The 12564-nt window shown below is 38.8% G+C and overlaps 1 protein-coding gene across 1 annotated transcript in view; it reads right to left on the bottom strand.

Moving 5' to 3' along the window:
- The window catches only part of stxbp6 (syntaxin binding protein 6 (amisyn)), a 66316-nt gene that overhangs the window by 46572 nt on the left and 7180 nt on the right, over nucleotides 1-12564 (bottom strand). Inside the window, exon 2 of the mRNA XM_026151295.1 lies at nucleotides 9357-9571. Within this exon, the coding sequence (XP_026007080.1) occupies nucleotides 9357-9510 (154 nt within the window). The 5' untranslated portion in view covers nucleotides 9511-9571. The remainder of the gene's footprint in view (nucleotides 1-9356; nucleotides 9572-12564) is intronic.

Raw genomic sequence — 12564 nt, 5'->3', positions numbered from 1 at the left:
CAAGGTACAGTGAACCTCCCTCCTCAAAAAGAAAAAAAAACCTGCACAGTGCCTCGTTTCCCATCTCCTATCTGCTTTACGTGTTAGCACACTCTGTCCTAAACAAAGAGCCCTAAACATAGCAGAGTTTCACAAGCAGCAGCCAAAGAGAGAAGAGTTACAGGGAGCTGAAGGGAGTCTTCCAAGCCAGCTACACACTGCCTCCACCACAGAAATCATCAGATTCCTGTGAAAAAAAGCTTATGAAGAATAAATGGATGATAAACTGAACGAACATGAAATAAAATGTATCTTGGACAAAAGAAGCTGCTGGATGATGAAATCCTCATAAACAGTTTAGTTACAGAAAAGTACAACAAATACAGCTTTCAGAACTTCAGCAGTATGTGCTGGTTAAAAAAAGATGTACACCCAACCCATGCTTATTATGTTCCTATTTTTCTTGGACCAAACAGGCTGGCCATCTCTGCAGGGGATGGCTTTGTATGCACAACACCAAACACAGCACAGTCAACCTGCAGAGCACCTAAGCCTTTCATCTATCAGCTACACCTGCTGCATCCATGTGTATGTCCTGTATGAGTGAGAAGATGTATTAGACAACAAAACATAAGGATGCTGCATTATGGGTATGCGTGATTATGTCCCTGTGTTTCTATCAGAAATATTTAGTTTAAAAAGTGATAACTTCAACAAGTGTAACAATAAATCAGGATGCAAGGGGTTGAATCCCATACCAGCTGACATAGGGCAAGAGGGAGGACACACCCTAAAGAGGTGTGGAGAGGATTGGAACACAGGACCTTTTTGCTGTAAGGTTGCTGAGCTAACCACCACATCACTAGAAGAAGATGGATGGATACAAAAAAAAATGAAGTTGATTAAAGCCATTTTATCCAAATACTCTGGCCCCCAAAAAAGAAAAGAAATCAGTTGGGATATCAGGATTTGTGTTTAGGTCACAGAAGAGGACAAAGACTTCCCAAATCACACTCACTCCATGGCTGGATGCTCAACTTGCACTGGAGACTCATCAGTCTGGATGACAACCCCAGGTCTGCTAGCAATCGAGCATCAAGGTCAAGTGAGTTTTAGCCATCCCAATAAATTCTGTTTTTCTGCATGAGCAAAACTGTTATCCAGCAATTCTTTACAGACCATCTGACCGAACCATTTTTTTTTCAGATCAACAACAACAACAACAACAAAAAAAAGGAAATAGTGTGCATGCATACTTATGCACACTATTCCACAAAATATTGCCATTTCATCTCCTTAATCTTTTTACCTCATCTACCTATCACTTCTTTTGCTTATTACCTTCAGCTCAGGACACTTGAGGACCAGAACTTTTCATAAAACTTTTAAAAGCCTTCATCAAGGGCCTAGGGGAGATAAGAGGCAAAGAAATAAGGGGGAAGCTGACATTAAAAAGGGTGCAAAGTGAAAGGTGAAGTCAGTTCATGTTTAAGAAAGTAGTCAACCTACCATGAAATGAGCTGAACTACAAGAACCTAATTACCGGTAGTCTAGATAAGCCCACAATAGCACACTGACACAAAGAGGCTCTAGTATGGATGACACACACACACACACACACAAATGGATGAACATAACCACACAGATTCCTTACAGGGATTGTGTTATTAGTGCCATGCTGATGTATCTACTGTTGTGCGTGAGTGGGCTGTATGTCTCTGCTCTCAGTAAATACTGGGAGACTAGCATCAGTCACTGCTGCTCCACTGGCAACCCACAGAGGTAACAATCTTCAGAATAGCACCCAGGTCATCCAGACACCCACGTCTGGCTGAACCTCGTTAAAAAACATTTGTCCAGACTCCCCAAGATGTTTAAAGAAGTTATATCAGTCAGATACAGCAGGAATGCTACAGCAAACTAGAAAACTCTGTAAAGTACACTGAACTGAACTTTGCACCATCCCCAGAGGCACAATTTTCTGTCTTCTTGTCTTAAAAGTATAAGTAGGAATGGCTTATTTTCAGCTAGAAATGACTTTGTTTTTAAAGTTAAAATGAACAAAGTAGTATCTCGGTTATTTTTTTCTACGAACGGACAGGTAAAGCACAGCAGTGCATTTTTTTTTCTTCTGTTTGATTTCAGTTGTGCTGTCTGAAGAGCTCTTCTCGTACGCCCTTTTTCCTCAGACATGTGCTTCTGTGGGAGTCCTCCAGCTAGTCTATGTTGAAAGACATGTCAAGCGACTTGTAGGTGTTTGCTGATTCTGCAGAACGACATTAAGGCCACAACAGTTTCAATATACTATTGATTTTTTTTCCCTTTTTGGTCTCAAAAACATGTTTCAGCAGTTAACATGGTTACTTTCCCCTCTGTCATTTATACATAACATACTTGATGGGAGAGATCAATTTGCTTTTTTTTTTTTTAAATAAATAAAACCAAATCTATTCCAAAATATCTTAAAATCAGGTCATAAATACTGCATGTTTTGTACATTGTCTAACACTGCCTCAGTTATAGGCTTCAGATTTAACAGTGGTCAAATTTCAACTGACCTGAAGTAGTCCTTCAAACGTGATACAGTCAAACTACATTTTCCTTTGAGGACTGAATAATTGTAAACAATTGACACATTTAATTTGAAATGAGTCTTTATGGGGGAACTGCTGAATGTTTTTCCATTTTAGTAATCCTAGTAATCCAGTTTCTGTGATTTCTGTGGGGAAAGGTTAAACCAATAGGAGGTAGGACTCGAGGGACACCTTTAAAGGTGCAATTAAATATAACAAAATATCATCAGTATGTGCAGTCTTGTTGTCGCATTTTAATGTTGTTGGTCTGTTTTATAGGCCGCGGCAAACATTTTTAAAAAAGTGAACAAAGGCATTGCTGGAAATCAGCTGACTAATTTATTAGGGATAGTATTCATTTCTTATCCTAAGCTATCCCCTTCCGGCTAAAGTTAGAGAAACCCTGGCAAATAGAGACAGAAACTAAGGTGTATGTATATGAAAAGAGAATTTCAGACTTCTATGTCTCTGGACCAGGTAACCAAGGTCATACCTGATCTGATTTTTTAGCTGGTCTGAGCAGCTTAATGTACCACTGCGCTACACAATCCACTCGCCCCATCTCACCAGTGAATCAATAATCACAAGGGCACTGATGATGAATGGAGTCAAGCTGAAAGTGCACAAATGCAATACGCAAGAAAGTGTGGTAACTGAGAGTTTTGATCATTTTTAACACCACAAGGATGCAAGACAGATGACAGCAACATTAATGTATAAACACACTTGTCGTAAGTCACTGGCTCCAATTAACAGTATTCAAAGTAAATGATCCCTGTGTGTTACAACATTAACTAGAGTGTTACTGCATTACATTATTCAACATTTAATTAAGTTGGTGTGATGAAAAAGAAGCTTAAACTTTAAAAACAATCACCACAAACAGGAGACCAGCATTAGCCTCAGCACATGTGTAAGAGCCAGCCAACATATGAAATTAAACATGTAATCCAACCCACAAAATAAGATGCCTGCATAAATGCAATTCATGAATACAACCATGCCATTGAATGTCTTAATGGAAATTCATGTAAAGCTCCCAAGTGCACAAAGGATGTGTCAGAGACTCTGATAGCTGGTTGGGCTTCATCAGTGATTAAAGACAAAAAGTTACCAACCAACTTGGTCAATGTTAAGGTTCTGCAATCGTTCCAGCAAACATGTTCTCCTGAAAACTTTAATATGCACAAAAAAACAAAACAAAAAACAGGCTACAAATATACATCACCCAGTTTGTCCCTTTTCAGCCACCAAACAGTGTTTTCTCTTTGGATAAACTCCAACAGAATGACTTACTGTTTTGGGATTTCATGGGAAATGAAATTACAGAGAAAAGCAACAAGAACTTTTTTATCAAGCTTTACATATTCAGGGATAGAGCAGTCAAGACTATTTTTGTGATTTTCCATAAAAACTTTTTAAAAAGTAAGCCATTTTCTGATGGAGATCTTATCAAAGACTTTTTGGTGGACTCTGCCATGCTAATATGCCATGAGGAAGAAGAAAATGAACACGAGTGAATGTACTCTACTCTTCTTCAGAAGAACTGTACCAAGACAGATCGAGCAGACTGTTTTTTTCCTTTTTATCCTTGGCTCTGAACAAAAGCTGTGATGTCCGCAACACAAGCCAGTTATTCATCTTTGTACGTGGGATAATGAAAGAGTTTGAGATTATGGAGGCGCTGACAGCAATGCACTCAGTGAAAGGGACTACGACAGGGAGTGATTTGTTCACGAAGGTAAGTGCTTTGATGGGCTTGGGCTGAAATGGGACACACTCGTGGGCGTTTTACCCGATGGTTGTCCAAATGTGACAGGGAAAAATGTTGGACTTTTGAATCAGATGCAAGATGAAAAGACTGAAACGAACCCAGAAACTGGTATTTTTACACTGTATTATACTCCAGGTGATCTAAGTCAGTGCTAAAAATTAACCATGTTGTTAATGAATAGTTAACTTGGTCAAGGCAAGAGCGCTGAATCACAGATAGTCTGTTCGCAGTTTCGGAGGAGCACGAGACTAAACGTTGTGACAGAGGCTACCACACAGCTGTCAGGTGGCTCAGCCTGGGCAAACTGTTAAAAAGAATATGGGACTCAAAAGCATATATACTTAAGAGTTTTGTGAGAAGAAATGCAAGAACACTCTAGAGCCCTCAAATGCATTTGCTGTTGATGTGACTGCACTAATGAACTAAATACCAAACTGCAGGACAAAGGCCTATCTGCAGATGAAATGCAGTTTCTTTCAAGCCAGCCTGAGAGCAACAGTCTTACTCGCATGCCAACAGTAAAGATGTTGGTTCTCTTTGGATCCACCGTTCTACGAGAACAAATATCCACAGTTTAACAAATCCAGTTACAGATCCATTCTCAATGACAATCACCTCTCTCTCTCTCCTCTCCTCTGTCTTTTGGATTTTCCACACAGACTTTGACCCAGACTCTTGTGCAGTTGTAGTCTGTTTTGGGTTTTAACATTTTTCTCTCTGAACAAGAAAAGGGGAACTGAAAAACTGAAGATGAAGCAATTGGACTACAAGCAAAATGCCAACAGTACTGATAAAAGTCTGAAATTTTGCAAAACTTAAATTATAAATTGTTGCCATTTTACTATGCCCACTGCATATATTCATGGCCTAATTATAAAAACTATTAAAAGTGGAATTTTATGAAGAGATAAAAATCAGTATTGAGCAGAACTGAGTTCATCATATTAATGGAGCTTTCCACAACACACCTTGTTCTCATTCAGGCCCTTATGAAAGTTAATGATCCACCAGTGACTTAAACTGTGATGACACTGTGGTTTGGCATGTGAACAGGGATCAATCACAATGCACTGACCCCAACAGTGTTTGAAAGAGCTAGGAAATTAAATAGTGAGAAAGAATAGAAATTATGCAACCTCACATTAAGTTGAATAACAACTAGCATAGGCAGTAATATGAATAACAGATATCACTGGTTTAGTTTTACATTGTGTATATACACATACTAAATCTAGACTGTGATTGAAACAGAAAAAAAAATGCAGAGAACTACATCAAACAAATTAGGAGAGAAAGATGATCATGCACACCAAAAAGTCAAGTGTTTTTTGAGAGCTCTCTGCTAGACCTTGTGGGCAAAAAAACCCCCTCCTCTAGTAGAAATCAGTTTATTGCTGCAGGGAATTTAAGATTATTATCAGTCTTCTTTGCTAACATAAGATTAATTTACAAGCTTTCACTCTAAAGTCAAACAACAGCCAGCTAAGTGAGCTAAACTAGTTTCGTTTTTCCTCCAGCAACATGTAATTTGTAGTAAGCGGCACTGCTCACCAACTGGCAGGTGTCCAGGCTTTTTTGTTCCATTAATAAATGTAGCTCTCTACCTAAGACAAACAGCCATGTGCTCAACAAACACACAAGTCAAAGACTTGAGTGGTTAGTGATTTATTACAAAAACATCTTGATTGTTGACGTATTCAGATACTCCTCTTTTGACAACACAAAAGCATATGATCCTGGAGTGAGTGCAGAAGTCATGTGGTTTCATTCTGCTACCTTACTCAGTTTGAGAGTGAATCTCTTGTGGCTGTCTCTACAGTACAGCTTCTGGTACTTTAGGCTTCCTTTAACCGTGACATCCCACAGATTACATAACTCTGCCACTGCTTGGCCCCCAGGCTTCAAGTATATGCTACTGTCGCCATGAGACTGTCAACAAGCACCATCCCCCACCCTTATACACACACACACACACAGTACTTTTACAGTTACACACATCCTGAACACGTAAGCAACACAAGCTGCCCTCTGTTTAAAATGCCCTGGGAGCCATGAGCTGACTAGTTTCAAACTTGTGGTGTTATTGTGCAGCACATTCATAGGAAAACGCACATAAAATCTAGAACAATGCTGTGCTGGCTTAAAAGCCACATGACTTGTGGAAACAGAAGTAGTGAAGGCACTACTTCTGTTCCCACATGTGATACAAAACATCAGCCGAGTCAGGAGACCACTAATGCAGACGGTCAGAGTGTCTAGGGGAAGATAAATGGGTGCAATGGTGGTGATAGCAGAATTCTCAGACAGTGTATTCTCTGGATTTCTTTTGGTACAACATGCATTCCTACATACAAGAAAATGATGACAGCATGTGAAACGTTTCTTATGTCCACATAAATTTTGTGTAAACCAATGCAAAAACCTACCAAAAAATAATAAAAGAAGTGGGAATGCAACAGTTCACAGTCCTTTTACTCATACTCAACAACAGCATTCCTATCCATCCTTAGACCAAGGTTGGAGCCAATGACTGTAGAAAATCTCTATAAAAGTACAGTTAGGGGCAAAGGCAGTCGAATAAGGGCAGATTTTGTAAATATTTATCTCAGTACATCTCTGCAGTGCATTTCAAATCAAACCAGAGTGAAGTGCATACTTTCTGGTGTAATTCAAGAGGTTTTAACAAAATGACTGCATTGAGTGTTTTGTACTTGCAACCATTTTTATACGCAGCCCAATTTCAGTTCTGAATTAACAAACTACCAGCTTTACGTATAAGAACTGGTTTTAATATTGGGAGTAAAAGTCCTTCGCCACAGACATTGCCTTGAGATGCTCTGCCAGGTCTTTACTGCAACCATCTTCAGTTGGTCTCTGCATTCAGTTTTGTCTTCAGTAACTACAAGTCATGCTCCACTTGGCTGGAATAGGGAGTACGACTTGGCCATTTAATAACATCCCATTTCTTTGCCTCGAGAAACTCTTGGGTTGCTTTTGCAAAATGCCTGGATGGCCCATTTGGACTGAATTAATCCTGCTACTTCTATCAGTTTTCACATCATCAATAATGCTACTTCCACTGGCAGCCAGACATGACCATGTATGTGTGCCTCTGCCATGTTTGACAGATGATATGGTATGCTTTTCTTTTCCATAGATTTCTATTGCAATCACTGTGGCACAAATTAATCTTGGGTTTATAAATCCAAAGTATTTTCTTCCCCCAGTCCTGGACACATGCATGCAAAACCACCAAACTTTTGCAATAACAACAGGCAGACTGTCCACTAATAAATCACTTGAGGATGTTTAAAAATGCTAAAATAAGTCACCAAATACACTTTGACTACCATTACTTAGGAGGTCCATGTGGGTAAAGATTATGTTTGGAACACCGAGTTGAGAATCTGAGAATAATGCTCAGCTAATGAATAAAAAAAATATCCAGTAATCAAACTTTGGAGGTATTTTTTGTTTAATTAACTATGTGCCCGTCATCTATGGATATGATGGTCAGTGAATTGACCAATTACTCAACTGCCCCGATTGCAACTGTTGTAAAATGTGTAGTAGTGGGCATTTTTTGGCTTAGATAAAGTAGTAGCAACACAATGATGGCAACAAATGAATGCAGAAAAAGATAATGAGGAGAAATATCCAGTCAAACTTAAAATTATTTAACAAGCAGAAAGGACAAACAACTGCAGCAATTCCAGCAAATCAAATGGAAGCCAACTAATGACACCAAGCATGTTTTTTCTTAGACAACAACACAGTATCGGAGGTGTGGAGTCATTAGAAAACATGTCAGCAAGAGGCTTTGATGCTTACACACGGATGTTCACCACCTAAATCAAATGTCTCTACAAACGCGTGGACTCCCTTGGCCCATGGTGACATGCATTTCTTTTTTATTTTGCTCTTGTGAAACAAGTAGAGCAGACACAAGGAGTATCAAAGTCAGTGAGGATTAAGACATAGAAAATACAATATAGATAGATTAAAACACATGACGTTAGGTCAGGCAAAGGAACAACATAGATACCCAATTTTCAGATACAAAGTAATTTTGAATTTAACAAAAAGCTACAACATCGGATAATTACCACATTTTTCTGCCATGCAAAATAAGCAATTAGGACATCAAGTGATTTTAATATATTTCACAGTGGCCAAGCTCAAATGAGATACAAAGGTGAACGCTGCTGCAAGGGACGTGACGAGACTGGCATTACAAGAAGTGAATATCAAGCAATACTTATTTCCACATGAAAGGCGAAATGACTCATTATAAACCCTTTAGAAAAACAGTGTCCACTCTCTGACAATTTGTGGCTTGCGCTCGCTACAGTTGCCTTTCATGTACATGTATCTGAGGGTGTAAATAAAGAGGCTGACTGTTGAGTAACTTGCCTGCTGCAAGGCAACCTTGAATTTGAATCCAACATAGACAGAGCTTTACTGGCTTTGAGCTGCTTGGTTATACTTTAAATTCCTCATAATCATCCTTAAGTTAACTATAACCCTCAGTCATGTAATCTACTGCTGCCAGAGCAGCGTTCAAGACAGAAAATGAAAAATGTATCAGATTTTCACAAGCAGTTTTTCTGGCACGAGAATTAAGGAGGATCTAGATATTCTCCTCATGAACAATTTGCCTGGGTAATTCAATTAACAAGTAATACATCAGCTAATGTTCCAACAATAAGGGAGAAAAACCCCAAACTGAAACAACTGAAACCTGAATTTCTGGTGAAGCAATTAATCAATTTCAGCTTAAATCTAATCTATTTAAAAAGATTGACATGAAGCCCTGCAGCAAATTGATTTAGTGTGTCATTCTGTTGGCAGGGGAAAACGTAAACATGCTCATCAGTGTGAACATTAGTGGAAGAATTATGGGAGACATGCGGAAATGTGACTGTGGGTTGCAAAGGCGCAACTGGTGCGCTCTCGCAAATAGAAAGGCAAAAAGCATAAAATGCATTTAAACATAAGCAAACAAAAGGAGGTTTTTAATTTGTCCTGACCTGAGACGCAGATGAATGTCATGTAATCTCCTTGACCACCGGTGGCCAGGAAGGGGATCTTTTTCTTTGTCCTCCGCTTCACCTGTACAGCAGCAAGCATCTTCTCATCGTGAGGTATGAACACCTCCTTGTTGATTACAGATTTGGCACTCATCTCTGATTTAGGCAGACGTAAACAGCTGGTCACCAGTTAAAGTGGAGCAATCCAGGCTTCACTGAAGAAGAGAAGAGAGTGAAGAAAACCAGCTAATTAAATTAAGTAGGACCAACTAGACTGTGCTTAGAAAAAGCAAAGATCTCACATATCCTGAAACACACATTTTTCATTTAGCAAGTACATTAAGGGCATTTCCCATTCTTCTTTTCTAATAAATAACACGGATCCTAATTTGAAGTGTGAATCTACTGAAACAAGGTGCAAGCAGCATTGTGTAATGGCAGTGAGAGGGCAATATACAGCACAAGTCAAATGTACACACGAAAGGAACCCAGGTAGTTTTTTTCCCTAAAAACTGAAAGTATAAAATAACTGCTAAACATTTTAGTTTTACATTACCTAAAGTAACTTTTTATAAGCGCTCTTTAAATATTGGAACTCTTATCTTTTGTGCTATACACAAAATTCTAATGGTTTCGGAAAGAAGAGGAGACACTTCCTTGTACCATGGTAGCACAAAGCTGAGGTACTTAATTGCAGATTTGTTTAGATCTTTTGTCCATGCACAAACCTAGTCTTGGACCAGTTAATCTTGTTTTCCAGCAGAGAAAAATCCACACAAGACTACCTGAATTTGCTCACAGTGCACAGCTCATTAGGTTATTTCCAAAATCCTCTATAGCTGCATTTCCCTTGCAGTCAGTCTTAGCATTGCATATCTCTAAATGTTTTGGCAATATTCTCCTTGGAAGTATTGCCACTCACAAAGATGAAATGACTTCAGCTGAAGCTGTTAAGAGTACTGCTAGTCTCACAGATACAGAACAGCAATCATATTTCCATTACAACAAGCCAACTTCTACTAGTCAATCTCTTTCTGGAGGACGGCGACTAGACCACAGTAAACACAACATTACGTGTGATGGTGTCAAAGGAGGGTGTGCTTAGATGCCCTAACCGTGAGTGAGCACAAGAAACAGTCATAAAGAAGTAGGTTAATTAGGCCCAAACCCCCTCATGAGGACTGAAACGTAATCATTTTCTCAGCCACACACATTCATTTCAGACACAGACCACTTACAACCGCATACATCACAGGCCAGCACAGGCCACCCTGCTGCTTATGAACTAATCTGTCAGCCTCAAGTAGTGCTTGAATTACTCTACAGCGAGGCAAAGACTGCAAAACACCATTTTCATCAAACTGACTTGCTTATAAAAACAACTGCCCACAAAGTAAAGTCTTTTGTAACAATGCAACAAGCTTTGAAATTAGTGCTCAGCAGCTTAGTGGAAGTACAGTTTGGTGTTTTGACTGATTAGCACAAAAGCAAACCTGCAGAAGGACAAACTTTACCAAGCACCCTCAGTGTTCTCTGGTCTAAGCGTTAAAGCAGGATTACATCATACCAAAAGAAATACTTCAAAACAAGTGGAACTTAAAAGCCTTAGACACAACAGCATTGTTACAATATAAGATAATCTAATAAATAGTCATGGAGGAAGGAGCCCATCATCACACTCCAAGTGATTTCTAATATATCCTTTTATGTTGGTTTCATTTGAATTACATCACACACAGAAGATCTATAAAATGAGATGAATCATCTCCCTGTCACAGGCACCTCACCCACAAAAATGCAACACGTTCAGCATAGATATAATGTATTCCAAGGTCACCATATTCTCCTCCCACAAAAATCTGAAGATGGTAATATGGCCTTGACTTTTTTTCTTTGAAAAAATTAAAACTACAAATTAAAATTAAAATGTCAACGTCAATCACCATGTGCTGACAATGTTTTTTATTTTAGGTAAACATACTACTTTCATCACAGAAGATTAGAAAGCTTAAGTAACAATCGAGCAGTAGTAGTGATTCTACATTTCCAACTTAATCTTTCACAGCCAGCACTTATTAAACATTCTCTCTTTCTATCCATCTTCTTGTGTGCTCTTTCAGCAATGCAAATCTTAAAAGTAAACAAAAACTTCAGCCAGGAGAGTAATTAAAGAGGCTAATAAATGTGTCTCTCTCTTTGGAACTGGAGATGTCCAACAACCGCAGACTTTGGCTAAGAGACAGCACAGTTTCCCATCAAAATATGCACAGGACTATTTTGCATTCAACATAAGACAGCTCCTTCAATTTAGACCTTTCATGCACAGTATACTGCCATTCTGAGCTCCGGCACCGACTGAAAAACTTGCAGCCTTATTTATAAAGAATTAGCTAGAGCTTAGTCTTCAGATTATTCCTGACAATGTGCAGACCTTTGATTCATTAAGGAGCGCTAACTATTACTTTACATACCTGTTAACTCTAAATCTCATATCACATAAAATGTACATATTTAATAAAATTTCTGACTTGCAAATTCTCCTAATAAAGGATTTATGATCCTGCCCATTTGCATAGGTCTTGGCTGGGTAAAGGATTATGGGTATGCAATAAGGGAGAGGTGTTTGTGTGCACCCAATCAATTCCAACTGGGAGTATTTGAACAGCTGTGATGCTGTGTGTAGGTAGAACACTGACTGGTTGAAAAGACATCTTTTAAAGAAAACAGAGCAAGACAAATTGAACAAGAGGGGAAAAAAGGAAAAGAAAAACAACAACAACAGGAGTAACACACATTAACAGTTGTTCCTCATGGATTTGACACTGTCCCCAGTGACGGTTTACTGTTACATATGCAGACAGCACATCCATAGCCTGTTTGTTCATTCATTATGTCCCATTTGAAATTCGGAAAGTCTTTGATCTGCCAATTAATTCATAAAATCATTAACTGATAATTCTTACTATACTGCTAATACAGCTTTTAGAGCAATAAAATCAGAACCAGACCAGAGCTGTTTTATGGCCTCTGCATTTTTGCATGTTGCATGTTCATCTCTCAAAGTCAGGAGTGACCACATTTTGATGAAAGGATGAAATGCTAAGTTATCATTCAAGATAGCATTAGCAACCTTGGTTATATCTATGGCACAGACGAGATACCAAAACAAGTTAGTGCAAGTTACCACACAGAAAATAATGTTTGCCAG

Source organism: Astatotilapia calliptera, chromosome 19, assembly GCF_900246225.1.
Source record: "Astatotilapia calliptera chromosome 19, fAstCal1.2, whole genome shotgun sequence".
Classification (NCBI taxonomy): domain Eukaryota; kingdom Metazoa; phylum Chordata; class Actinopteri; order Cichliformes; family Cichlidae; genus Astatotilapia; species Astatotilapia calliptera.
The sequence above is the reverse complement of the archived record's forward strand: the minus strand, read 5'-3'. Positions and strand labels throughout refer to the sequence as shown.